The sequence below is a fragment of the Gopherus evgoodei genome, chromosome 5, assembly GCF_007399415.2.
Source record: "Gopherus evgoodei ecotype Sinaloan lineage chromosome 5, rGopEvg1_v1.p, whole genome shotgun sequence".
Classification (NCBI taxonomy): domain Eukaryota; kingdom Metazoa; phylum Chordata; order Testudines; family Testudinidae; genus Gopherus; species Gopherus evgoodei.
In genome coordinates, this window is record NC_044326.1 from 18,572,881 (window position 1) to 18,596,693 (window position 23,813).

General features: G+C 46.1%; 1 protein-coding gene across 3 annotated transcripts in view; it reads left to right on the plus strand.

Moving 5' to 3' along the window:
• The window catches only part of NSD2 (nuclear receptor binding SET domain protein 2), a 148,308-nt gene that overhangs the window by 36,601 nt on the left and 87,894 nt on the right, over positions 1 to 23,813 (plus strand). For all 3 annotated transcript variants that reach the window (XM_030564596.1, XM_030564595.1, XM_030564597.1), the window contains one exon: positions 17,640 to 17,805. In XM_030564596.1, coding sequence (XP_030420456.1) covers positions 17,640 to 17,805 — 166 coding nt within the window. The remainder of the gene's footprint in view (positions 1 to 17,639; positions 17,806 to 23,813) is intronic.

Genomic DNA, 23,813 nt, shown 5'->3' on the forward strand with positions numbered 1-23,813 from the left:
ACAAACGAGTAACTCTTAATGGAATGATGGTCTCAAGTGGGGTTCCACAAGTGTCTGTTCTGGGTCCTAACATCGTTATTAATGACCTGGATGTAGTAACAGAAAGCATAACAATCAGATTTGCAGATGATACAAAGCTGGGGCAGGGGGTTGCAAACACTTTGGAGGATAGGGCTAAAATTCAAAAGGATCTTGATAAATTGGAGAACTTTGAAATTCAACAAAGACAAATGTAAGGTACTACACTTAGGAAAGAAACCAAATGTGCAAATACAGAATGGGGGTATAAGCCGGTGGTGTCGGGGCTCGTCCCTCTCAGGCGCGGCGGGGAGCCAGGCCACCTCCTTACACACACAGCAGTCCGGTAGGCCTAACCCCTCAGCAAGCGTTGAGGGAATAAAGGGTCTGCAAACAAGGCAGAGTCCCGGCCCTCCAGCCGGGGTCGGGTAAGCACAAAGTACATAAGCCCAAACCCTGGGGCAGGGCGGGGCAGTAAGCAGTTCAAGCTCAGACTCTCAGGCAGGGGCTGAGCAACCACAGTATATCAGCCCAGGCCCTTGGGCAGGGCGGGCAGTAGCAGTTCAGGCTCAGGCCTTCAGCAGGCTGAGCAAACACAGTAACCCAGAAGTCTACACAGAAGGCCTCCTCAGGCCAGGGAGAGGGGGAGTCTGCCATCCTTGGGGGGGTGGCAGGGGTAACGCAGGCCCTCCCACTCCACTGCGTTCCAGCCCGGGGCCCTAGCAGCAGCAAAGGCACGCTGCTGTCAGTGGGGATCCTGGCCGCAACACACTGACATGGGTTCAGGCTCTTCAGGAGCCAAACCAGGGTCGGCTACCCCCGGGCCACTTCCGACCTCCCCCTCTCTGGGTACCTGTCTCTCGCCAGCGTCGTCTGGGGGGTCCCAGACCATGGGCTCCTCCGGGTACCGGTCGTAGGGAGGCTCAAGCAGCTCCTCGGGATACCAGTCGTAGGGAAGCTCAGGCCGCTCCTCGGGATACCGGTTACAAGGCAGGTCCGACCGACGTTCCTCCAAGTACCGGGTATGAGGCAAGTCCGGCCAGCATTCCCCCGGGTAGTGAGCGCGGGGCAGGTCAGGCCAGCGCTCCTCCGGATACCGAGCACGAGGCAGGTCAGGCTAGCGCTCCTCTGGGTAGTGAGCACAGGGTAGGCTGGGCCCGACGGGAGCTTGGGCACCAGCATCTGTCCTCTCCAGCAGCCAGCCACCAACTGAGCGCTTAGGCCGGGCTTTTATACTTCCTGTCCCGCCCCTTGACTTCTGGGGGGTGAGGACAGGCGACGGTGGCTCCGCCCACTGAGGCGCCTGCTCTGGCTCGTCCCTCTCAGGCGCGGCGGGAGCCAGGGTGCCTCCTTACAGGGGTATAACTGGCTTGGCAGCAGCACTGCTGAGAAGGATCTGGGAGTTTGGTGGATCACAACCTCAACATGAGTCAGCAATGTGATGTTGCACAAAAAAAAAAAAAGCAAAAGCAATTTTGGGTTGCATTAACAGCGATTAACAGGTATGCAAGTCACAGGAGGTGGTAACTTGTCACTGGTTAGTCCTCTGCTAGAGTACAGTGTCCAGCTTTGGTCACCAATGTAGAGAAAGGATGTAGAGAAACTGGAAAGGATCTAGATGCGAGTGACAAAGGTGATCAAAGGGATGGAATGCCAGCCATGTAAGCGAAAACTGAAGGAACTGGGTATGTTTAGTTTGGAAAAGGGGAGATTAAGGGGGGACATAATAGTGGTCTTCAGATGCTTGAAAGGCTGCTTTAAAAAAGATGGAGAAAATTTGTTCTTCAAATGCTTGCTCATTTCCATTTCATATTAGGGGTGTGTGCTTGTTTTCCCTCTGGTATCCGTAGGGGATTGGCACCCCCCAGGAGTAGTGCACACATGCTGTGGTATAAGGCGCGCCGCCAGTTCCCCCCACTCTCAGTTCCTTTTTGCCACCAGTGACAGTGCTGAAATGTCTGCTGCTTCAGCTAGCTTTTCACTTCGTTCAGTGTGTGTCTCAAACTTTTTTTACTGTAAAATATTGTATATAGTTAGTAGTTACCCTTAGTGTTAGTTCTACTTAGTTGCTCCTGGATGGGACTCAGCCTAGGGATGGGGCATGCCATTCAATCACTGTAAGTGGCCTATACCTATCAGCGACCTGCATGTTAGTTATTTAAGGTACCTAGGCGAAGGACACATAAGCGAGAAGTGTCACATCTGTAAATCATTTAAACAGTGACAAAAAAGGAAAGGGACATCCGTCTCAGGGCACTTCTGATGGTTCTGGGGTCAGCATTGACTCCAGAGCAGAGTCCGACTTGGCCCTGAGCACCACAGCATGGGTGCAGTGTCTCCCGCCAACGCCATCTATGAGCTAACACTGATCCCCCATCCTGGTCAAGAAGCCTAAGAGGACCAAGAAGGGGAAGAACTCCCACTTCCCATAAGAAGAGGGCTGTAGGAGAGCCAATGCCCGTACTGGGCAGCTCAACACCTCCGTCAGGCAATCGGGCCCCAGCTCAAGTCAAGCTCTCAAGTCCCTATCCTACTGTGTCTGCCACGCTGGACAGTGACAAGGGCCTTGTCAACTAGAAGTCCAGTTGATGCCCGAGGCCCTGCAGGTAGTGCAGGAAATCCTGAAGCTACTGGTACCACCCGCACTGGCTTTGACAGTGCTCAAGTCCAGGGGTAAACCCACCTTGGGACCGTTCCGCGTGCCCCACCTCAGCAGTACCTTGCCCAGTTGCAGGGCACGTCCCACCAGTACTCGATAACATGGAGCTGCCATGCCTCAGAAGTAGAGAGGCAGGCTCAGAGAAGCCCTCTTTGATCTCCGAACTCTGGGCACCAACAGCGGGATTCGAGGTGAGGCTTGCCGGTAATGTGGCGCAGACTGCAGAGGCACGTGTGACCCCCTTCCCCCCAGCATAAGGGTCAAGACAGACCCTTTGCATCTCTAATGCCTTGGCACCAGTCATGCAACCTATTGGTTGAATGGATCCACTGGTCACCCGCCAGCACCTGTCGCTGAGACGCAAGTCCTTGTGGTCGGGGAGATCTGACGACTGGCCCGCTCTAGGTCCTGGTACCAGTTGAGCAGCATGAGGCGTAGATCACTGGTCTACCTATGCCAAACACCAAAGATACTCAAGGGCCCATGTGAGGGACTTGTCTCGATCACAGGTCAACGTTGAGGCACAGCAGCTGGCACTGCACAGAGGAGGGCCGCCAGTCTAGTCATGGTCACTCCGCAGCAACTAGTCCGCTTACGACTCCGGCACTGAACAGGAGTCTTATCAGCGGGACAGGCCCTGGCACCGACAGTACCCTCAACATCAGCACCATAACAGACCCCCTGGCCAATGGCTGGCAGTGTGGTACCCCAGAACACTTGGGAGTTTACCCAGCCTTCACAGGCTGCCTGATCAGTGGCGCAGGGCCTCAGATAGGCCATCAGCCACAGCATCCTGCCCTCTGGAGGTGGAAGCCCCAGAGGGGAAGACGCACCCGCAAGCCCGTGAGGACCCAGGGGAGCACTCAGCTGGACCATGAGAGGATGTGGTAGATCTCTCAGCACTAGCTTCATCCTCGTTGCCAGACGCAGCTATTATGGGTCCCCCTCACCCAGTTCCTCAAGATGACACCAGGGCTCATCAGGCGTCTAATATGGGGCTTGAGGTAGAGGCACTCGAGGAGCCGTCAGATTCACTGTTTGATGTCTTTTTGTCCACTGCACCCTCCAAGATGTTTTTACCCCTACATGAAGGAGTACTGCAGACTCCGACCGCAGCTGACCTCCCGAAGTACGAGGCTGCCCAGAAGAAGCAACAGGACTCATCAGGGATCCAACCACAGTAAAGTTTCCATTCTCCAACTGATTGTGTGCTTTCCTTCGGAATGGTCTTGGCTCACTTCGAACTGATGGATCCTCAACACCATCTCCCGAGGTTACACCTTCCAGTTTACCTCCTTCCTACACAACCACCCCCTGCTACCATCCTTCCTGGGGGACCCTTCACACGAAGCTCTGCTCGAGCAGGAGATGGGGCGGCTCCTAGGACTAGGAGCGATAGAGGCGGTGCCCGAGGAGTTCATGGGCAAGAGGTACTACTCCTGTTATTCCCTTATCCCGAAGCCTAAAAGGGGTTTCAGGCCGATACTGGACCTACGGGATCTGAACCAGCACATGGTGAAGCTCAAGTTCCACATGGTCTTCCTCGCCTTCATCATCCCCTCCCTGGATCCCGAGGACTGCTATGCTGCCCTTGATCTACAGGACGCGTACTTCCGTATCCACATATTTGAGGAGCACAGGCACTTCCTCCATTTTGTAGTGGGACAGAATCATTACCAATCTACAGTCCTTCCGTTTGGGCTGTCCACTGCCCCCAAGTGTTTACAAAATGCATGTCGGTGTTAGCGGCCTACCTCAGACAGCGGGAGGTACAGATATTTCCCTATCTGGACGACTGGCTGGTCAAGGGCACCTCCTAGTCGCAGGTGAGGGATCACATGGCGCTCCTCCTGTCCATGTGCACCTTCTTGGGCCTACTGGTAAACAACACCAAGTCCATGTTAGTCCTGGTCCAATGCATAGTTTATTGGGGCGCTCCTGGATGCAGTGTCGGCCAGGGCCTCCCTCCTGCCAGACAGGTTCCAGACACTGAAAGGTCTCATCAACTTGGTCGCAAGGTTCCTGGTGACAACAGCTAGGGTTTGCCTGTAGCTCTTGGGTCATATGTTAGCATGCACGTACGTGGTCTGTCACCAGATTCAGAATGAGGCCCCTCCAGCTTTGGTTGGCCTCTAATTTCTCCCAGGACACGTACAGGGTGGACAAGGCCCTCACCATGCCAGACACTGTGATTACCTCCCTGCAATGGTGTCCACCGCGAACAATATGCTCCAAGGGGTCCAATTCAGGGACAGGGCCCTGTTGCTGAAGCTGGTGTCCGATGCATCGGACCTGGGTTTGGAGGCCCATGTGGGGAGCTTTCAGACCCAAGGCCTGTGGTCGGCTCAGGACCTGATCCTACACACAAACGACAAGGAGCTCAGAGTGGTGCGGCTGGCGTGTATGGCCTTCTGCTTGCACCTGGAGTGCAAGGTAAACCTGACAACACGGCCTCGATGTTCTATATGAAAAGGCAAGGAGGGGCCTGCTCCTCTGCCTTGAAGTCCTCAGGCTGTGGGACTTCTGTATAGCTCACGACATCCACCTGAAGGCCTTCCACACCAGATGCCCGCAACGAGAGGGCGGATTGCTTGAGCAGGGACTTCTCCTCGCAACACGAGTGGTCCTTCCACGGGGAAGAGGCCCACCAGCTCTTCCGAAGGTGGGGGTCCACCTGGGGAGTTCTATTCATGACTCAGCAGATGCCCCCGGTTCTGTCCCGGGGGTGGGGTCTAGGGAAGGCGGTTATCTCTGATGCCTTTCTCTCGTCCTGGTCAGACCTGCTTCTCTACGCCTTCTTGTTCCCTCTAATCAGCAGGATCCTGGGGAAGATAAAGTCGGACAAGGCCCGAGTCCTGATTGCACCGGCGTGGCCCAGGCACTACTGGTACAGGACCCTAATGGGCCTGGCGGCAGCTCTGCTGTGGCCGTTGCCATTGCCGATCCGCCCAGACCTGCTCTCACAGGACCAGGGCTGCCTCCTCCATTCTTATCTAGCGGCTCTTCATCTTACGGCGTGGCCACTCAGTGGTTAGGTGAGGAGGAAAGGAGGTGCTCAGAGCAAGTTCAGCATGTCCTCCTCAAAAGTAGACAGTCCTCCACTCGCTGTGCTTATTTGGCAAAGTGATGCCGGTTTTCTAGGTGGGCTGCAGACCAGAGTGTCTGTCCGGTGACCGCCCCAATCCAGCTTATCCTTGATTACCTCCTCCACCTATGGCCCAGGGCCTGGTGCCCTCATCCGTCAAGGTGCACCTGGCAGCCATATCGGCCTTCCATCCACCGGGGCAAGGACACAGTGTTTTCCCATGCTATGGCTGGCCAGTTCCTTAAGGGTCTAGACCATCTTTTCACATATTCTAGACCCCTGGTTCCACAGTGGGACCTAAACTTGGTGTTGGCTCGTCTCACAGTGCCCCCGTTTGAACCACTGGCCACGTGCTCCTGGTCTCACTTCTCGTGTAAGGTGGCCTTCCTGTTTGCTATCACATCGGTCAGGCAAGTCTCGGAGCTCAGGGCCCTGACCTCTGAACCACTGTACATGGTCTTTCATAAGGACAAGATCCAGCTCTACCTACACCCTGCGTTCCTCCTGAAGGTGGTCTCTGCCTATCACATGGGTCGGGACATTTTTTCTGCTGGCCCTCTGCCCCAAGCCTCACGCATCCAGGGAGGAACACCACCCCGACACTCTTGACATGCGGCAGACTCTGGCTTTCTACCTCGAGTGGACTAAGTTGTTCAGAAAGTCCTCGCAACTGTGTCTCGCCTCAGCTGAGCGCGCAAGGGACCAGCCGATTTCCACTCAGCAGCTTTCCAATCGGATCACTTCGTACATCCGTTCCTGTTATGAGCTGGCAGGCGTTCCCCCAACACCTATTGTGAGGGCACACTCAACCCAGGCACAGGCCTCATTGGCTGCCTTCGTGGCCTGTGTCCCTATCCAGGATAGGAGTACACATGAGCGATCACTTGAAGAATAAAAAAGTTACCTTTTCCGTAACTGGTGTTCTTTGAGATGTGTTGCTCAGGTCTATTCCACATCCCACCCTCCTTCCCCTCTGTTGGAGTTGTCTGGCCTGAAGGAACTGAGGGTGAGGGGAGCGTGCAGCTCCCCTTATACCGTGCCAGGCAGGTACCACTCCAGAGGTTGCGGGGGGCGCTCCCCACTACTGGTACTGCTAGGGGAAAAACTTGTGGCACCAGTGCATGTGGCCAGCACGCACACCTATTGTGGAATAAACAGGAGCAACACATCTGGAAGACCACCAGTTACGGAAAAGGTAACTACTTTTTTTCTTTCCAGGCTCACGGGTCCACTTTTTGAGCATTGGCTCTCCCATCTGTCATGGAAGGTCGCATTCCTTGTGGCAATAACATCCGTGAGTCAAGTGTCGGAACTTAAAGCCCTGACATTGGAGCCACTCTATACAGTGTTCTACAAGGACAAAGTTCAACTATGATCCTATCCAGCCTTTCTGCCGAAGGTGGTGTCTTCCTTCCATGTTAACCAGGACATCTTCCCCACAGTGTGTGAACCAAGCCGTACACCACTGGAGAGGAAAGAAGGCTGCATGCTCTGGAGGTCACATATGCCCTGGCATTTTACCTAGAGTGTACCAAACCCTTTCACAGGTTGACCGAGCTCTTCATCATGACAGCAGACAAGATGAAGGGTCTTCCGGTGTCATTGCAGAAGATTTCCAACTGGATCATATCCTGCATCAAGACCTGTTATGAGCTGGCACAGGTCCTACTGCTGCCAATTGTGAGGACCTACTCGACCAGAGCTCAGGTGTCCTTGGCATCCTTCCTGGCCCAGGTTCTGATCCAGGACATTTGCAGAGCTGCAACATGATCTTCGGTTCACACATTCATGGCCCACTACACCATCACTCAGCAAGCCAGAGACAACGCTAGGTTCAGCAGAGCTGTGTTGCAAACTACATGTCTGTGAACTCCTACCCCCCTCCATTGGCGCTGCTTGGGAGTCACCTGATATGTAATGGACATAGGCACTCCAAGAAGAAAAGGCAGTTTCCTTTTTCCGTAACTGGAGTTCTTTGAGATGTGTTGCTCATGTCCATTCCATAACCCACCCTCCTTCCTTACTGTTGGAGTTTCTGGCAAGAAGGAACTGGTGGGGTGCGGCACCCCTCATACTGCGGCATGTGTGCGCCACTACAGGGAGCGCCAGAGCCAATCCCCAACGGATACCACTGAGGGAAAAATTTCTGGCACCAGTGCCTATGGTGAGCACACACACCTAATATGGAATGGACATGAGCAGCACATCTCGAAGAACACCAGTTGCAGAAATGTTAACAGTCTTTTCTCTTGCCACAGAGGGCAGGACAAAAGGCAGTGGATTCAAACTACTGCACAGCAGATTTAGATTAAATTTTAGGAGTAACTTCCTTCTGTAAAAGGACAGTGGAACAAACTGCTTAGAGAAGTTGTGGAAGGTCTGTCATTGGAGGTTTTCAGAAAGAGCCTGGCTAGCCATTTGTCTTGGATGGTTCAGAAATAACAAATACTGCATCTTGGCAGGGGGTTAGACTAGATGATCCTGGTGGTCTCTTCTAACTGTGTGGTTTTAAGAAACCAAGAAGCAATAAGTTGGGTATAATCAGATGGTCAAATTCAGAGGAGGAACATGGTAGCCTAGGTTAGTAAGTATGCAACTTGATTTTGATTGTGTTGTTTTAAAACTGTGTACGTTCTGTTTACATTCCTTACCTGTAATGTTTTAACTTCTGCATATTTCTAATTTATTTTTTTAACATAAGGCATGCCAGCAAGTTGGACATTTATTATGTATCAAGATCTGTGTATTCTGTGGCTCTCTGCTAGAAACTTTGGAAATACTGCGGGAGCGTCAAAGAATTTTTTTAATGTAAGTTTTATTGAATAAAACAATAAACACAGATATTTATATTCAGTTATTTGATATCATTCAATTTTCAGTATGTCATGGGTTCTTTTTCTAGGTTTCCAAGTTTTGGGGGGGCAGGGATAGCTCAGTGGTTTGAGCATTGGCCTGCTAAACCCAGAGTTGTGAGTTCAGTCCTTGAGGGGGCCACCTAGGGATCTGTGGTAAAATCAGTACTTGGTCCTGCTAGTGAAGGCAGGGGGCTGGACTTGATGACCCTTTGGGGTCCCTTCCAGTACTATGAGATAGGATGTGCTGTTTAATATGTTTGGGATTATTTGTACCTTATAGCTGTTTCAGGCTATCTGCAGACTTGGGAACTGATCACTGTATTAGTTTTACATTCATTTATAAAGTTTTCTTCACAGCCATGAATGCTAGAAACATGCAGGTTTTTAAAAAGTGCAAGCTTGAGGTCCTGGGACTCAATTCTGTGGCAAGGGATACATTCTGCAACAAATTCACCAGCAACCGAATTATGCAGTGGTAAAAAAACAGGGCCCTCATTTTTTAAATTGCGTTGTCTAAAACTAAACATGTTATTTATGAAAAAAGTCTCTCCTTTAAACAAAATAAAAAAATAAAAATTCTAACCTTTTATATTGTATTGTGTATCTTAAAAATGTTTAAGGAAGACTCCTCTGGCCCTGCATTTTTGTTTTTATTTCTGTCAATACATATTTTTCATTCAGCTCAAATCTCTAAATGTATTTTCATAGTTCCTTTTTTACCTTGAAATCTACAAATGTATTATCTGGTCTGATTTCCTGTGTACCACCGACCCTGCAATGTTGCCCAGTATGAAGCCCATAATTCATGGTTGAACTAGAGCATGTCTCTTAGAAGGACCTCCAGTCTTGATTGAAAGACTTTGTGATAGAGAATCCTGACCCGTCTACCATTTTAGGAATTGGCTGGCTTTGCATGAACTACTTTGGATACAGATGTCTTTTGTTCCCATGCTTGTTTTTGTGTGTTGTTGCCACATGATGATGTAACATCATGTTCCCATATAATATCACAACCCTCGTGGACAAATTTGTTGACTTCTCTCCTCCTGTTTTCATCTACTTTAACAACTGCCTCTGACTTACTGGATATCCAGTATCAACTCTTTTTGCCTAGTGACATTCTTTGCTGGGAGTGACTAAATTTCCTGCAGCATCTCTTATACCTAGACACAGCCTTGTGCATTTTGTAGTCTCAGAACTTGCGGTTAGAATCCACTCATTGTTGCAGAATTATTCTCCAGAATGTAAGTGTTCTTTTTTTTTGTTTTTTTTTTTTAAATTATTTCTAAGTTCCTATGATTGGGAAGGTCCTTTTTAAATGTGAATGACAAAGTAATGAAGTACTAACTTTCTGATGCTGCAGTCAGTTTGAAACAATAGTTCCTATTGACAATTTAGATATTAGCACAGTTAACAATGTCACTGCTCATCATTTTTAGAAGAAACATTCAGACAGTATATTTATTCCACAATCCCAAACTACCTTTCATTCCTCTCTTGGTGTAAAAAGAAGCTTTATTTGTCCCTTACTGGCTACTAATATGCTCAGTTTCCTCCCACCACTACATACTCATAAGACAACTTCTGTGATAATTTTATACATTGTTGATACAAACATTTGTGATACTTCCAAAATGTAATATATATGAGCAGAATAAAATAGTCTATCAAAAGTCAAAGAAAAACTAATTTGCATTATTACTTTTCAGATTATCCAAATCTGCAGAATTTCCGGTCTCCTACACAGGGAGACTCTAGAAGCCAGAAGCCCTTGCCATAAGTTAAAGGTGCAACTTGGCATAGATTACACATGTCCTCGTTTATGATCATTTTATAAAGTAACCTTTTCAATCCCATTGACATCCTGAAACAGAATCCTCCCTATTTGGGAGTTGGACCAGATCCAGGTTAATACAGTCAGTCGATAGGCTGGATTCTTTACTCAACTGTAATGTTAACTACATAGCAATGTCATCAGGTTGCAAGCTGTCATGTTTCACCTTTTTTTGGTTTGAGGAAAACATAGCTAGTGCTGTCACACATTCTTATGGATGAACCATAAGAATGGCAGTGGTTGCTTATCAAATTTCTGAATATAAAAAACAAGGTATTTGAAATGTGAAGGGCTAGGGGAGAAGGTAATCCAAAATTACAACTTTTACTTTTGAGCCCTCTCCTACCCATTTCTCTTTCATCTTTTTTTCATAAAGCTGGTACCTTAAAGTATAACTTTCCACTTCAACTTAATTGTGATTATGAAGCAACTACATTTCTCTTAATTAAGAAAAAATGGATGAAAAGCAGCCCAACCGCTTTCCAAATCAAAGACTTTTCTTGGAGACTTATCCAGGAAGCAAGGTATATCTCTTTTGGGGTTAGATATCCATCATACCAGCTACTGGCCATCTAAAAGCGCTGCAGGACTTGCCAATACTGCGACAGAAGAGATCCAGCAGGCAGCCATCTTCTGTACACTCCAAGCATTCAATTGTCATGTGATTTCCTCACACTTCAAGTGCTTGCACCTGTCCATTCCAATGTAAGTGTATGCGTGCCCCAAGCACAGCTGCCAGAATTTTTTCCCCAGTGGTATCCATTGGATCTGTTCCAGCGCCTTCTGGTGCCAGGCACTCATAATGTTGGTATAAAGGGCCCCGGCGACTCTGCTCTCCTTCTGTTCCTTCTTACTGCCTGTGACAGTTGCTGGAACCTCATTGCTCAGGCATTCCTCCTAGTGGTTGTTTCTCCAGGTTTTTAGTCTAATCAGTTGTTTTAGTAGTTTTTAGAACTTAGGCAGTTTTGGATGCCCCCATGCTTAGTGGGGTTGTCTGCTCCCCCAGTGCCGGCGCATGCCTCGGTTGCTGGCTTTCAAACCATGTGCCTCCTGAAGTACGTCTGTGCCTTTTGGCAGCCCACAACCGAGCTGTCTCAAGTGCTTGAGGGAAATTCATATGAAAGACAGCTGCCAAGTCTGCAGGGACTTTAGGCCCCAGACCAAGAAGGACTAAGCTGCACAACGTAAGGTCTTCCCCTGGAGGCAGCCTTAAGACCTGCTTCAGAGCCGTGCTCGGACTCAGCACCTAACACCTCAGCCTTGATGGAGAGCACCCTTTCAAAGGCTCTGGACTCTCGGCACTGATCGTCTTCCCCAGCATCTAAGAAACAAGCAGCAAGAGAAGAGCCAGTGTGAATGGCAAAAAGAGACAGGGAGAGAGCAAGACTGGTGTCAGGCCACTCTTCATCCCTGGCCACCGCATCATCAGGTGCCTGCACCTCAGGTGCCGCAGCAAGCCCCTTAGACACCTACTGGGAACCACCTCAGAGCAGACAATGCACTAGCCAGCTTGTGGTGCTGTCAACCCGTGAAGCTTTTGCAGGGGCCAGGGACCTTCTCAATCTGCTGGTACCGGGTCCCTGGAGGTTCAGAATTCAGGTGCCACTGAACAACAGAGAGTTATCACCCAAACCTCAACCTATGCTGCGGCCGCCGTCCAGGGGAAAACTCATGTTGTAACTTGGTGTCACCTCAGCGATCTTCTCTGGAACTGAGTGGCAAGGCACTCTCTCTGCACCGCAGCTTCTCATCTCCACCAGACTTGGAAGTGGGATCATATTCTCCTCGTCAACACAGCCAACCTTGCTGCTCCCCAGTCCGTTCCTATTTCCGTTCCCCCCCACCCCCCATGGCCCTGAGTTTGGAGCTATCCCAGGCGTTTGGCCACCAGGTGCATGGGGTCTGGCAGCCATGCAGTGACCCTTCTGGAAACCTTGGGGGTTCCCCCCACCTCAGGGACCACCGCAAGGCACTCATACTCCATTGTCTTGGAGGTTAGAGCGCCCCTGACACCACGCAGAGACACTCAGTACCTGGACTCTGGTACCGAGCCTCCAGAGGAAGCCCTGCAGGCTCCTGCACATGTCAGGGAATCAACAGTGGCTCCTCCCAATTTTAGCCTTCTCGTTCTCCTCTCTGGACGAGGTGATAATGAGACCAGGACTGCCCCCGCCACAAGACTACCACATGGCTTACCAGGAATTGTTAAAGCAGGTAGCTTTGAACTTGGATGTCCAAGCAGAAGTGGTCATGGAGACAACACATAGTCTCCTGAACATTGTCACCTGCGGGGCCCTCTGGAGTGGCTCTATCACTTAATGAAGCCATCATGGACCCAATCAGGACCCTGTGGTAAACCCCAGCTTCCCTCCATCTGATAGCAAAGTGCAAAGAGTGCAAGTATTTCGTTCCTTTCAAAGGGTATGAATTCCTTTTCTTGCATCCTCTGGTGGGATCTCTGGTTGTAACAGCCGCCAAAGAAAGAAATTGACAAGGATAGGTGGGTTCTATGCCCAAAGCAAAGGATCCAAAGAATTTGGACTTGTTCAGACAGAAAGCATATTCCACATCCACAGGGGGCCTGCAGCTCTTCATAGAGAATTAGCAAGCCTTGTTGAGTTGTTATGATTTTAATATGTGGGAGTCCATGTTATAATTCAAAGACATACTCCCCCAAGACTCTAAACAGCTCTCCTCCCTAATTTGAGGAGAGGAAGACTGGCTCATATCTCTCTGCAAGCAGCCGCAAACGCTGCTGATTGGGTGGTCGGATCAATGGTGACAGCAGTAAAAGTGTGCAGGAGCTTTTGGTTGTAGTCCACAGGGCTCCCTCATGAGGTATGACACACTATTCAGGATCTCCGAAGGCAACTTTGAAATTCCTGGGACTCTGTGCTGGCAGTATAGGCCAGAGGAGATGGGCTGTTACTTTACTCAACCAGCCAGATGAGAGCAGCGGAGGAAACTGAGCAGGGGGTTCAGGCACAGACCTCCCTTCCCCATGCTTCTTGGCAAGTCCTGCACAGTCCGGCCGCAGACATTCAGGGTCTTCGAAAAATTCATTATCATTCAAGTGCTTGGTCATGTCCATTCCATGTCAGGTGTGCATCTTTTCTCCCAGTGGTATCCATAGGGCCAGCTCTATTGCCCCCTAGAGGTCTATGCTCATGCGCCAGAATAAGTGGTGCCATTGACCTTGTGCCCTTTCAGTTCCTTCTTACCACTCACGACAGTTGCTGGAACAGTCTTCTTTTGTGCTTTGGCAGTTTCTTTCAGTGATTTTTTCCGAACTCTTGTTGTAAATAGTTGGTAGTTTTAGTAGTGGTGTGTTAGTCCCCTTTCGGGACTTTGTGCCCAGGCCGGGGCATGCCCCAATCTCTGGGTTTCAAGCCATGTGCATCATGCACAAAACTTACGCCCATGTGTGATCACCACTCAAGTTGTCTAAAGTGCTTGGGATGGACGTGTGCAACAAATCTGAAAGAACAACACTTACAGAAAGATTAGTAACTTTTATCCTATCCCAAAACAGAAGAGAAGTTTCTTCTGCTGTCTTCTTCCCTCCTTCTCCAAGGGAGGCATCTAAGCATTTTGTCCTGTAAGAAAGGCCAGTAACATCTTTCTCAGGAGTTCTGTCTCTTCTGCACTCACTCAAATAATTGGAAGAAAATAATTGATGAAGATGAGCAGCGCAGTAAATTGTGCCTTACTTGTCAGCTACAGGAGAACCTATGCTACTTGTCCTGATACTTGAGGAGGGGAGAAAGGAGATGGTCTGATCCCAGAATGGTGTGTTAACTTTTTGCTCTTCTCAAAGGCAAAACAATCAGATCAATCTGGGAAGAATATCTCTGGTAGTCTCTCACTCTACACAGGTCCTTCTCCTTAGCCATCTCCTTAACAATACAGGGCGTACACACTGCTCAAATTTAAGCTGCTTCTGCTTCAGTTGTTAATGTGCTGGCTGTATGCCTGTAAGAAATTTGATGATACATTTGTGTCAAAGTACTTGAATTATTTTTCCTGTACAAATTAAATAATCTAGAAATAAAGATTTTTACCTTTTTTTTTTTTTGTGACTTTTTCCTCTAAGGCTAGGGCCGTGTTTATAGTATTGGGACTAGTGGCATAACTACAGCACTGTAGCTAGTCTAGATAGTGTACACGCAGCCTACAGCGATGGAAAGGGTTTTCCATTGCTGTAGGAACACCGCCTCCCCAAGCAGTATTAACTAGGTTTACGGAAGCATTCTTCCATTGACCTAAGTGTGTCTACCCTGGAGGTTAGGTTGACTTAGTTACAGAACTCAGGGATGTAGATTTTTCACACATCTAAGCACAATAAATATGTTGACCTAAATTTTTGGTATAGACCCAGGCCATAGAATCCTCTGCACGTGGTGCCTTTTAAAGAAGGGCAAACTATCTTGTAATTTTACTACAGAGGTACCCCATACAATTGTCAAAAGCACATAGTTCTGATATTAGGGCCCTACCAAATTCAAGACCATGAAAAATGTGTCACTGACCACGAAATCTCATCTCTTTTGTGGCTTTTATCCTATTCTATACAGATTTTGCAGAGGGGTGACCATCATTTCTCAAATTGGGGGTTCTGAGCCAAAAGGGAGTTGCAAGGGGATCATGAGGTTATTGTAGGAGGGGCATGGTATTGCTACCCTTACTTCTGCACTGTCTTTACTGCTGGGCAGCTGGGGAGTGGCGGATGCTGCCTAAGGGCCTAGCTCTGCAGGCAGCAGTGCAGAAGTAAGGATGGTAATACCATACTATGCCATCATAGCTTCTGCGCTTCTAGGTGATGGTGGCTCAGTCTTCAGAACTGGGCTCCTGGCTGGCAGCTGCTGCTCTCCAGCTGCTCAGCTCTGAAGGCAGCACCACCACCAACAGCAGTGCAGAAGTAAGAGTAGCAGTACTACAACACCTCCTACAATAACTTTGTGACACCCCCCCCAAACTCCTTTTTGGGTCAGGACGCCTACAATTACAACAGTGTGAAATTTCAGATTTAAATAGCTGAAATTGTGAATTGTACTATTTTTAAATTCCTATGACTGTGAAATTGACCAAATGAACTGTGAATTTGGTAGGGCCCTAATTATTAGGCACTTTGGTCATTTTTGCAAATGGGTGTTAGGTTTGTAAATCAGTTGCTTTTGAGAATTGTATCTGTTATCTTTCAGAATTGTTGTTCATTCACTTACTTTCAAATGTTGAAATTATGTATTCTGGGTATTAACTCTTTCCAACATGTTCTTTGGAATTTTGTATGCATGGTTTTAATGTAATTTTTCATGTTGTATTTAACTGTAAGGGAGAGCTTTTTATTTCTCACTTTTGAAAAATATCTGCTGGAATGTTCCAAGTCTTCTGAGATTTCTGAAGTTGAAGCATCCTCAGTGGGAGGGAACACTTGGGGCCATCGTACAGGCCAAAAAGCTTGAGAGCAATGGGAACACAATTCTTCCTGGAGGTATGAACCCAAGAGAGTTAGTCCTGAGATCTTCAGAAAAGCTTAATTAGAAGATGAGTAGCTATCCCATTCATCACAAGAAGGGCTCCCCTCCTCTCAACCCTGGAAAGCTTTTCAAAAATAAGCTTTAGGCATTATTTCACAACTAGACATAACTTTTTAAATAATGATTTGTTTTAAAGTACCATAATCTAAAATCATGATGGTGTAGCTAAGGTTTGTTGTGTTTTGGAAATCATGTCTTAGTCATAGATTTTTAAAGCCAGGAGGTACTATTCTCATCTGACCTTCTATGAATATCCTGATTTGTACTACATCTCAAAACACTAGGCTTCTTAATTCTGTTTTAAACACTCTAGATACTTCATAATGTCATCTCTTCTCTCCCTTTTTGCTCAGTTCTACAGTGTAAAAGCCTAGAATCTAGACATTTTGGTCCACTTTCTGAACGTTGGAATGGTGCTGGAAAAGGCTAATGATGTCACATTTTACATAATTAAATAGTAACAGACCACTGGAAATGATGATTCAAAATGTAGCGTTTCTTTTAAATATAACTTTAATTACTTGTAATGCTAGATTTGAAAATGTGCTATAGATCTACATGCCTGTTGATATTGAATACGGGCAAATAATGTATTATGGATAAAGTGAAAGTTAGACACAGTAGAAATAAAACATGTAATGACTTATGCTGGTGTGTGAATCTTTGTCTTTATTATAACTCGACTATACTATGATATGGCAAACCTGTTAGTATGTGTGTCATAGCTACAGGGGGAAAATTGTTTTTAGTTTATTCTAAATGCTTTGCAGTTAACTTGACAAAGAGCCTTAAAGCAGAAGTATTTATGCTTTCCTCATATTATTTAAAATAAATAGCTTTGGGAGGGACCAGCTAAAATTCTAAAGATTTTACTTCTACTGTTGAAAGCATTTTTTCAAAAAGTGTCTAGCAAAAAGGAAAAAAACCTCTAGCCTTTTGCTGTATTTTGATGTTCTGACATATGAAGAAGACCTGAAATATACTCATTTTCGTTTTGCTTAGAAATGTAGGTCCTATGTCAGCTGGAAGAATCTACAGTAGTGTTTAAACTTCATTTAACATGCTTATCTTAATATTTACTAAACTTTAGTGAACAACATTTTATACAAAGAAAGACTGTTTAAGATTTCATGTCTTATACTCTTCAGTTAAGGTGTTTGAGCTCACAGTGAACTTCCCAGCGGTCATCCACTAAAACCAGAAAAGAGCAAATTTGACATTACTGATATTTCAAAGGTTTAAAAAATAATAATTCAACAACCAACCAAAGTTCATATTTTATTATATACAGAAAGGAAGAAAGAGAAACAAACAAAAGAGCAAACAACTTTAAAAAAAATCTTTTTCAGTCCCCTTTCTAATACATGTGAAATACTATTCATTTACTACTCTTTTGGGCAAACATTATTGCTTTCTCTTCTGCCATGCTATTTTTTGTCACAACCCACTGCTATCACCCCAATCTGCCTCTCTCTCTCTCTCTCTCTCTCTCTCTCTCTCTCTCTCTCTCACACACACACTTCAAAGATGTACTTTATAAGCTGTGTTAGTTGATTAATTAGTATTTGTTATGCGTATACTATTAATTAATCAAGGTACAGTTTTGAAAGGGGAAATATGGTAACACAGTGTATGTTTTCTTTTTTAAAAGACTCCTGCTAAGAAAGATTCAATTCCAAGTACTGTGAAAGAAGACAAAATCCATGTGTTGAAGTACAATATAGGGGATTTAGTGTGGTCTAAAGTGTCTGGTTACCCCTGGTGGCCATGCATGGTTTCAGCTGATCCTCTTCTTCATTCCTACACTAAACTAAAAGGTATGTCTTCATTGCTTCACACATCTTCATGGACATAGAGACATTACATTCTGGAAGTTTCATTTCTTCATTTTGTCCATTCAGATAAATTGATAAACCAAAATCCTTTGTGCTTCAGCACTTGGTTATGCTGTTTGTTAATTACCTCTTACTGGCTAGTAACATCAGGTTTCATTGGAAAGAAGTGATGTTCTGGGGAAGCTTAATTTAAATGGAAATTTAGAAAAATAGGTTAGAGAATATGAAGGTAAAACCTTTGATAACAATGAATTAATAGAAACAAAAGACTGAAGTAGGAGAGAAAATTCACAGTATACCTTAAAGTTTGAAACTTGTTTTCAATATTTTAATGTTTGTGTTTTCAGTTAAATCAAAGAGAAGTTACAACTCCCTATGTTACATCAACAGTGAACAGAATAAATTCTTTAGTGTCAGCATAATTGTGTTGCTGCTCTTCATCAGGGCAGGAACATAGCTAAGGCTTTGTCTTGTAGCTTTTCTTATCAAACAATCTTCCTTTTCCTAGTGAAGTAATAAAAGAAATCCTGTCTGCCTTCTAGGAGGATAGAGTTTCTGGTTTGTTTCTTCCCTTACATTTTTCATTATGGAGTGACCAGTTTGGGTCTTCTCTAAAATCCAGAGAGTTTTATCAATCTCAAAACAAGTTGAAGTTTAAAAAAAAGAAAAAAAAATCTATGGAATTCAAAATGAATTGGACAACAAGTTTCAGAATTATGTCACAAAACTGTAGGGTTCAACAGAGTTAGAATTTTTTCAAACTTTGGCTACTGTTCAGCAAGTTATGTAAAGGCGGAGAGAGAACCTAGTTTACTATGCTTCCCAGGCTGAGATCTAGTGTCTAGGACTAATTTTTAGTTGATTACAATATATTTGAAAAGTATTCGTCTCAGTAGAAACATTTCTATAGGTCATAAGTTTTTGCAAGATTGTATAGGATGCCCTCTGAGGGAAGACTGAAAAAATTGTTTAGTCTGGATAAGAAGACTGAGAGGGGACATAAGTTTTCAAGTACATAAAAGGTTGTTACAAGGAGGAGGGCAAAAAATTGTTCTCGTTAACCTTCGAAGATAAAATAAGAGACAATGGGCTTAAATTGCAGCAAGGGCAGTTTAGGCTGGACATTAGGAAAAACTTTCTGTCAGGGTAGATAAGCACTGGAATAAATTGCTTAGGAGGTTGTGGAATTTCCATTACTGAAGGTTTTTAAGAGCAGGTTAGACAAACACCTGTCAGGGAGCGACTAGATAATACTTAGACCTGCCATGAGTGCAGGAGATTGGACTAGATGACCTCTCGAGGTCCCTTCCAGTCCTGTCTGTGATGTCAAATGGCTGCTGGAGGCCTATATTTTACATTATTGGAGGGAGGGTGGACTAGCCCTTTTTCTTGCACAAAGAGATTTCAAATTTAAACAGAGTACTGAGATATCTTGCCAGTAAAGAAGGAAAATTTTTGAGTGTGTTTTCAGTGTGAATCTCAGATTCCACTGTAGGTGTGCATGCACCTGAGATCAGTTTCTCTTGGGTGCATATGTCCTGTGTCACCTCATGCTTCTGGGTAAGAGCATAAAAAGCAGAGCGATCACAAACTTCCTTCTTGCCACCCAGTAAGTGAGGAAGAGCACAACAAGTGCCTGACCTGCTGTTCTCTTTAGAGAATTGAACTTGATTTTATCTACTGCGGAGGAACTTTACCTTCACATTTCCATTTGCTTTTTCCTCCAATTGGACAAATCAGTACCCTCTGTATACATTCTTACAGCAGAGCCGTATGCTTTGTGCCAACCACCACACTTCGTGGTGGATTCTAAGTCCTAAGGGTTCAAACCCTTCCTTTCTGCAAAGGACTGGTTCCTTTAAGGATGGACATAGTTGATATCTCTTCTACCTAGGAGAGAGCCACATGCCAGCTATGTGGTCTGTGCATAAGTCCTTGTCCACAAGGATCTGCAAATCCAGGGGATGTTCATGGTACACCTGTTAGCAATTGAAGTGAGGCTGAAAAAAACAGCATCAGCTAGCACTCCCTCAAGCAGGCATCACAATCTAGGTTCAGTCAGTGAAAATGCTAAGAGTACAGTCATAAAGCCAGATACGGCAATAAAGTCAGCACTAGTGCCTCATGAAAAGGTGACTTGGTGAGACAGAGCCAGATGGAGCCTCAACATAGCCCCACAAGGACAGTCCCAGGAGGAGGACTTGAAACAAAACTCTTCCTATATCCTCCACAAAAACTGGAGGAGCACGTGGGGTCCAGGAATAGGTACTGACCTTGATTTCCCATGACTGTGCCCTGCAGAGGGCTGTATTACTTCCTGGAGAACTCAGTGTTCCCTGTGGAGACATCTTTTGCACTGAAGTGGTGATTGGCACTGGAAATGTATCGCCATATGAGACAGCAGTTTGAAGAAGAGATCTACTCCTCTTGTTGAGTCACTCCTTTTCTCCAATGTCTAGTAGAGCTCCCTCTTCCACCTTTGAAGAGAGTCACTAGGGAGCACAGTAGACTATCCTAACTGAGACATCCACCCATGAATGGCATTGGGCCAGCCAGCCTCAACTAGGCCAGTATTCCTATATTGGCCTTACTTTTGTTGCAAGTGTCTAGGAGCAAGATGTGGTTCACAGGCACCTAGAAAGATGAGGCAGTATCATTCCTTAGTGTCATCATTGGCTGTACCACCAACACTGGAGTAAGACAATAGCTTCTGCAAACATGAGGCAAATAGGACAATGGCAACTCCCATCTCTACCCAAGGAGTCATGCTAATCATGAGATGAGGCATTAGTCTTCATGCCAGCAACTGACAACTTTAAAGCATTCCAGGACCTCCTGTCCCACCCTGAGAATATCACAGATGTTGAAGCAACACTCATATAGAAGTCCCGTTGTTTTTTGACGTCTCAAGCTCTACAACTCTGACTAGGATCTCCTTTCTTATCAGCAATGTGTTCTTTGAACTGGGTAAAGGACTGTGGCAACCCCTGCCATTCTTCCTCCCACTTCCCAATGAGTGGAGAAGAGATACCTGATGCCTCCAAAGGACTTTGAGAACTTATGCACCTATCCAAATTGAGGGTTGCTGGCTGTGTTATCACTGCAGGGAAATTCCAAGTCCGCCAATGGCATAGGTAAGGACAATGATCTTAAGAAGCTGGTCTTATTAGGATGCAAGGCACATTTCTTGCCATATGCAGCTCCAGGCTGTGAACTATCAGGATATGTTTGCAAAATAACCCTTTTTCATTTGGGAGAGGGTCATCCACTCCCTGTCAAAACTCCTGCAGGAAAGGAAAGTTATCAGAGAGGTCCAGATTGTTGCTGGAACATCCTTGCAGACAATTATGGACACATATGGCACAGCTACAAGATTGATGGCCATGGCTGTCAAAATGAGCCGGGGCTTGTGGCTTCAGGTATCTGGCATACCATGCAAGTAGAAGCCACAGTAGAGGATCAACCCTTTGATGGAATGGAGCTCTTTAACCAAAGAACAGAGGACACTGTAGTACTCCCATGGTTGACAGCCAGACTACCCACAAAAGAAAGATCTAAATACTTCATGTGATTAACCTAACACCATTTGAGAGGAACATCGAGTCACATGTGCCAATCCAGAGCATGCTTCCACCTTCATGAACCACCTTGTCCCTTTCCACAGGACCTGGGTGACCATCACAGCCGACAAATGGGTAGTAGACATCATTGACCAAGGCTACCATATCAGTTTCTACTCCTTATCCTATCCACTCCCATTTCCCATCCTTTTTCAGTAACTCTTCTCATGAGAGCCTGTTACAAACGGAGCCCTTTTGGTGGTGAGGGCTGTCAGTGTTCTCTCCCCATTCTGAACTTTAGGGTACAGATGTGGGGACCTGCATGAAAGACCCTCTAAGCTTATTTACCAGCTTTGGTTAACAGTAAGCTGCCACCACCAACCATGTTCCAAATCTTAGGGGAGAACCACTTGGAACTCAGCCTTTCCCCAAATATTTCTCAAGTCCCTAATCCCCCCTTTCCTGGGCAGATTTGAGACTAATTTGTCTTCCCCCTCCCCTCAAGTCCTTACAGCCTTTTCCTGGGTATGCTTGGGAGTATACCCTCACCAGTTAGTCCTGGTGAACACAGATCCAAAACCCTTGGATCTTAAAACAATGAAAAATCAATCAAGTTCTTAAAAGAAGAATTTCAATTAGAGAAAAAGGTGAAAGGAATACAGCTGCAAGATTAAAATGCAAGATAATCTCACAGACAAACAGATTCAAAACACAGAGGGTTTCCCTCTGGGCCAAACTTTAAAGTTACACAAAGAACCCAATTTTATCTTCCCTCTATTTTGCAAAAGAAGTCACAAATAGAAAATAAAAGTAATCTTATACCTTCCTTTTCTAAATACTCACTACCCTATAGGAGTGGGGTAGCTTTTTCTTTCTCTGTGTCTGGCAAAAAGCACACACCTCGCACAGCCAAAATACTTTTTTTTTCCTGTCCAGATTTTAAAGTATCCTGTCCCTTTATTGGTCCTTCTGGTCAGGTGTCAGCTAGGTTATGTGAGCTTCTTAATCCTTTACAGGTTAAAGTGGAATTAACCCTTAACGGTATGTTTATGACAGGGGCCCTGGAGACTCCCCGTTCCCTTGCAGCGGGGCTTGAGCTCTCATCTCACCCGCTTCCGCAGGCATCCATGAATTTTTGTTTATTGCCCGTGTCCATGACTTGTACTAAAAATAACCATGACAAAATCTTAACCCTATTCATCACAAATGATAGTTCATAGGAGTCTTCAGCTCCACATCAGTGAGAGCATAGCTTCCCAAGGTAGGTTCTTGTTAATGCAATCTCTATTAATTGGGATAGGTAAACCCAAGTATGATGGTGCTGATGCATCTGGGACTGTTTGGGCCATATGTCCGTGTGTATGCCATTTGTCAGGCTTCATCCTGTGACTCTGGCTTATATCAAGTCCAATACTCTGAAGCACTGTATATGAGCAAAAAATGTCATGGTTCCCTTTTCCCATCATCACAAAACTGAGGTAGTAGCAGGAACCCAAGAACATACATGGAGGAGTGGCAGTGTTGGTTCCCTTCCTTATAGTAACTAATCATGGCTGTGTCAGGGACAAGTTGGAGAGCCCACTTGGACTACCTATGAATGCAAAGGACCTGGCCTACAGAGGACATGAAGCTTCATGTAAAGGCCCTGAAGCTCAAGGCCATCTGGCTAGCTTGCATAGCCATACTACTACTTCTCCCAAATTCCACAGTGGAGATACTGGTGGCTAATATGTCCCCAATGCACTACATAAATAAGGAGCTGCATGCTTTTCTTCATTCTTTTGGTCTGGAAGATATTGAGCTCTGATCATGCTGCCACTGAAATGGGATAACCCTTATGGCTCTTCACCTCTCACAAGATAGCGGCAACTTGGTAGACTTTGTGAGCAGGCATGCAGTTACCAATCACGAATGGTCACCGCAGATGTCCATCATTGGAACAGATATTCCTTCAGTGGGAAACTTCCAGGGTAGACGTGTATGTCACCAACAACAATACCAAATGTCAGAACTCTTGTTCCAGAGGGAGCATGAGCCTGGATTTGTTACTGGACTCCTCCTTTCTCAATGGTCCCAAGGCCTCCTTATGCCTTTCCACTGATTCCTCTGCTTCTCAGTATGATATTCTAGATTAAGTGAGACAGATCAGCCTCATGACTCCTTACTGGTCATGGCAGTTTTGGTAGATGGATCTAGTATGTGTGTCCATCTAACCGTCCATATAGCTCCCAGACTGCCTACATCTGATATCACAACACTGCTGCCAGATACGCCATCCAGACCTCAAATCACAGCACAGGTGTTGGCTGGTTAAGTACCATGGACAGAGACTATGCCCTGTCAATCCAAGAAATCCTGATACAGAGCAGGAAGTAATCAACCAGAAAGACTTACTTATCAAAATAGGATTGATTCTCAATATGGACAGCT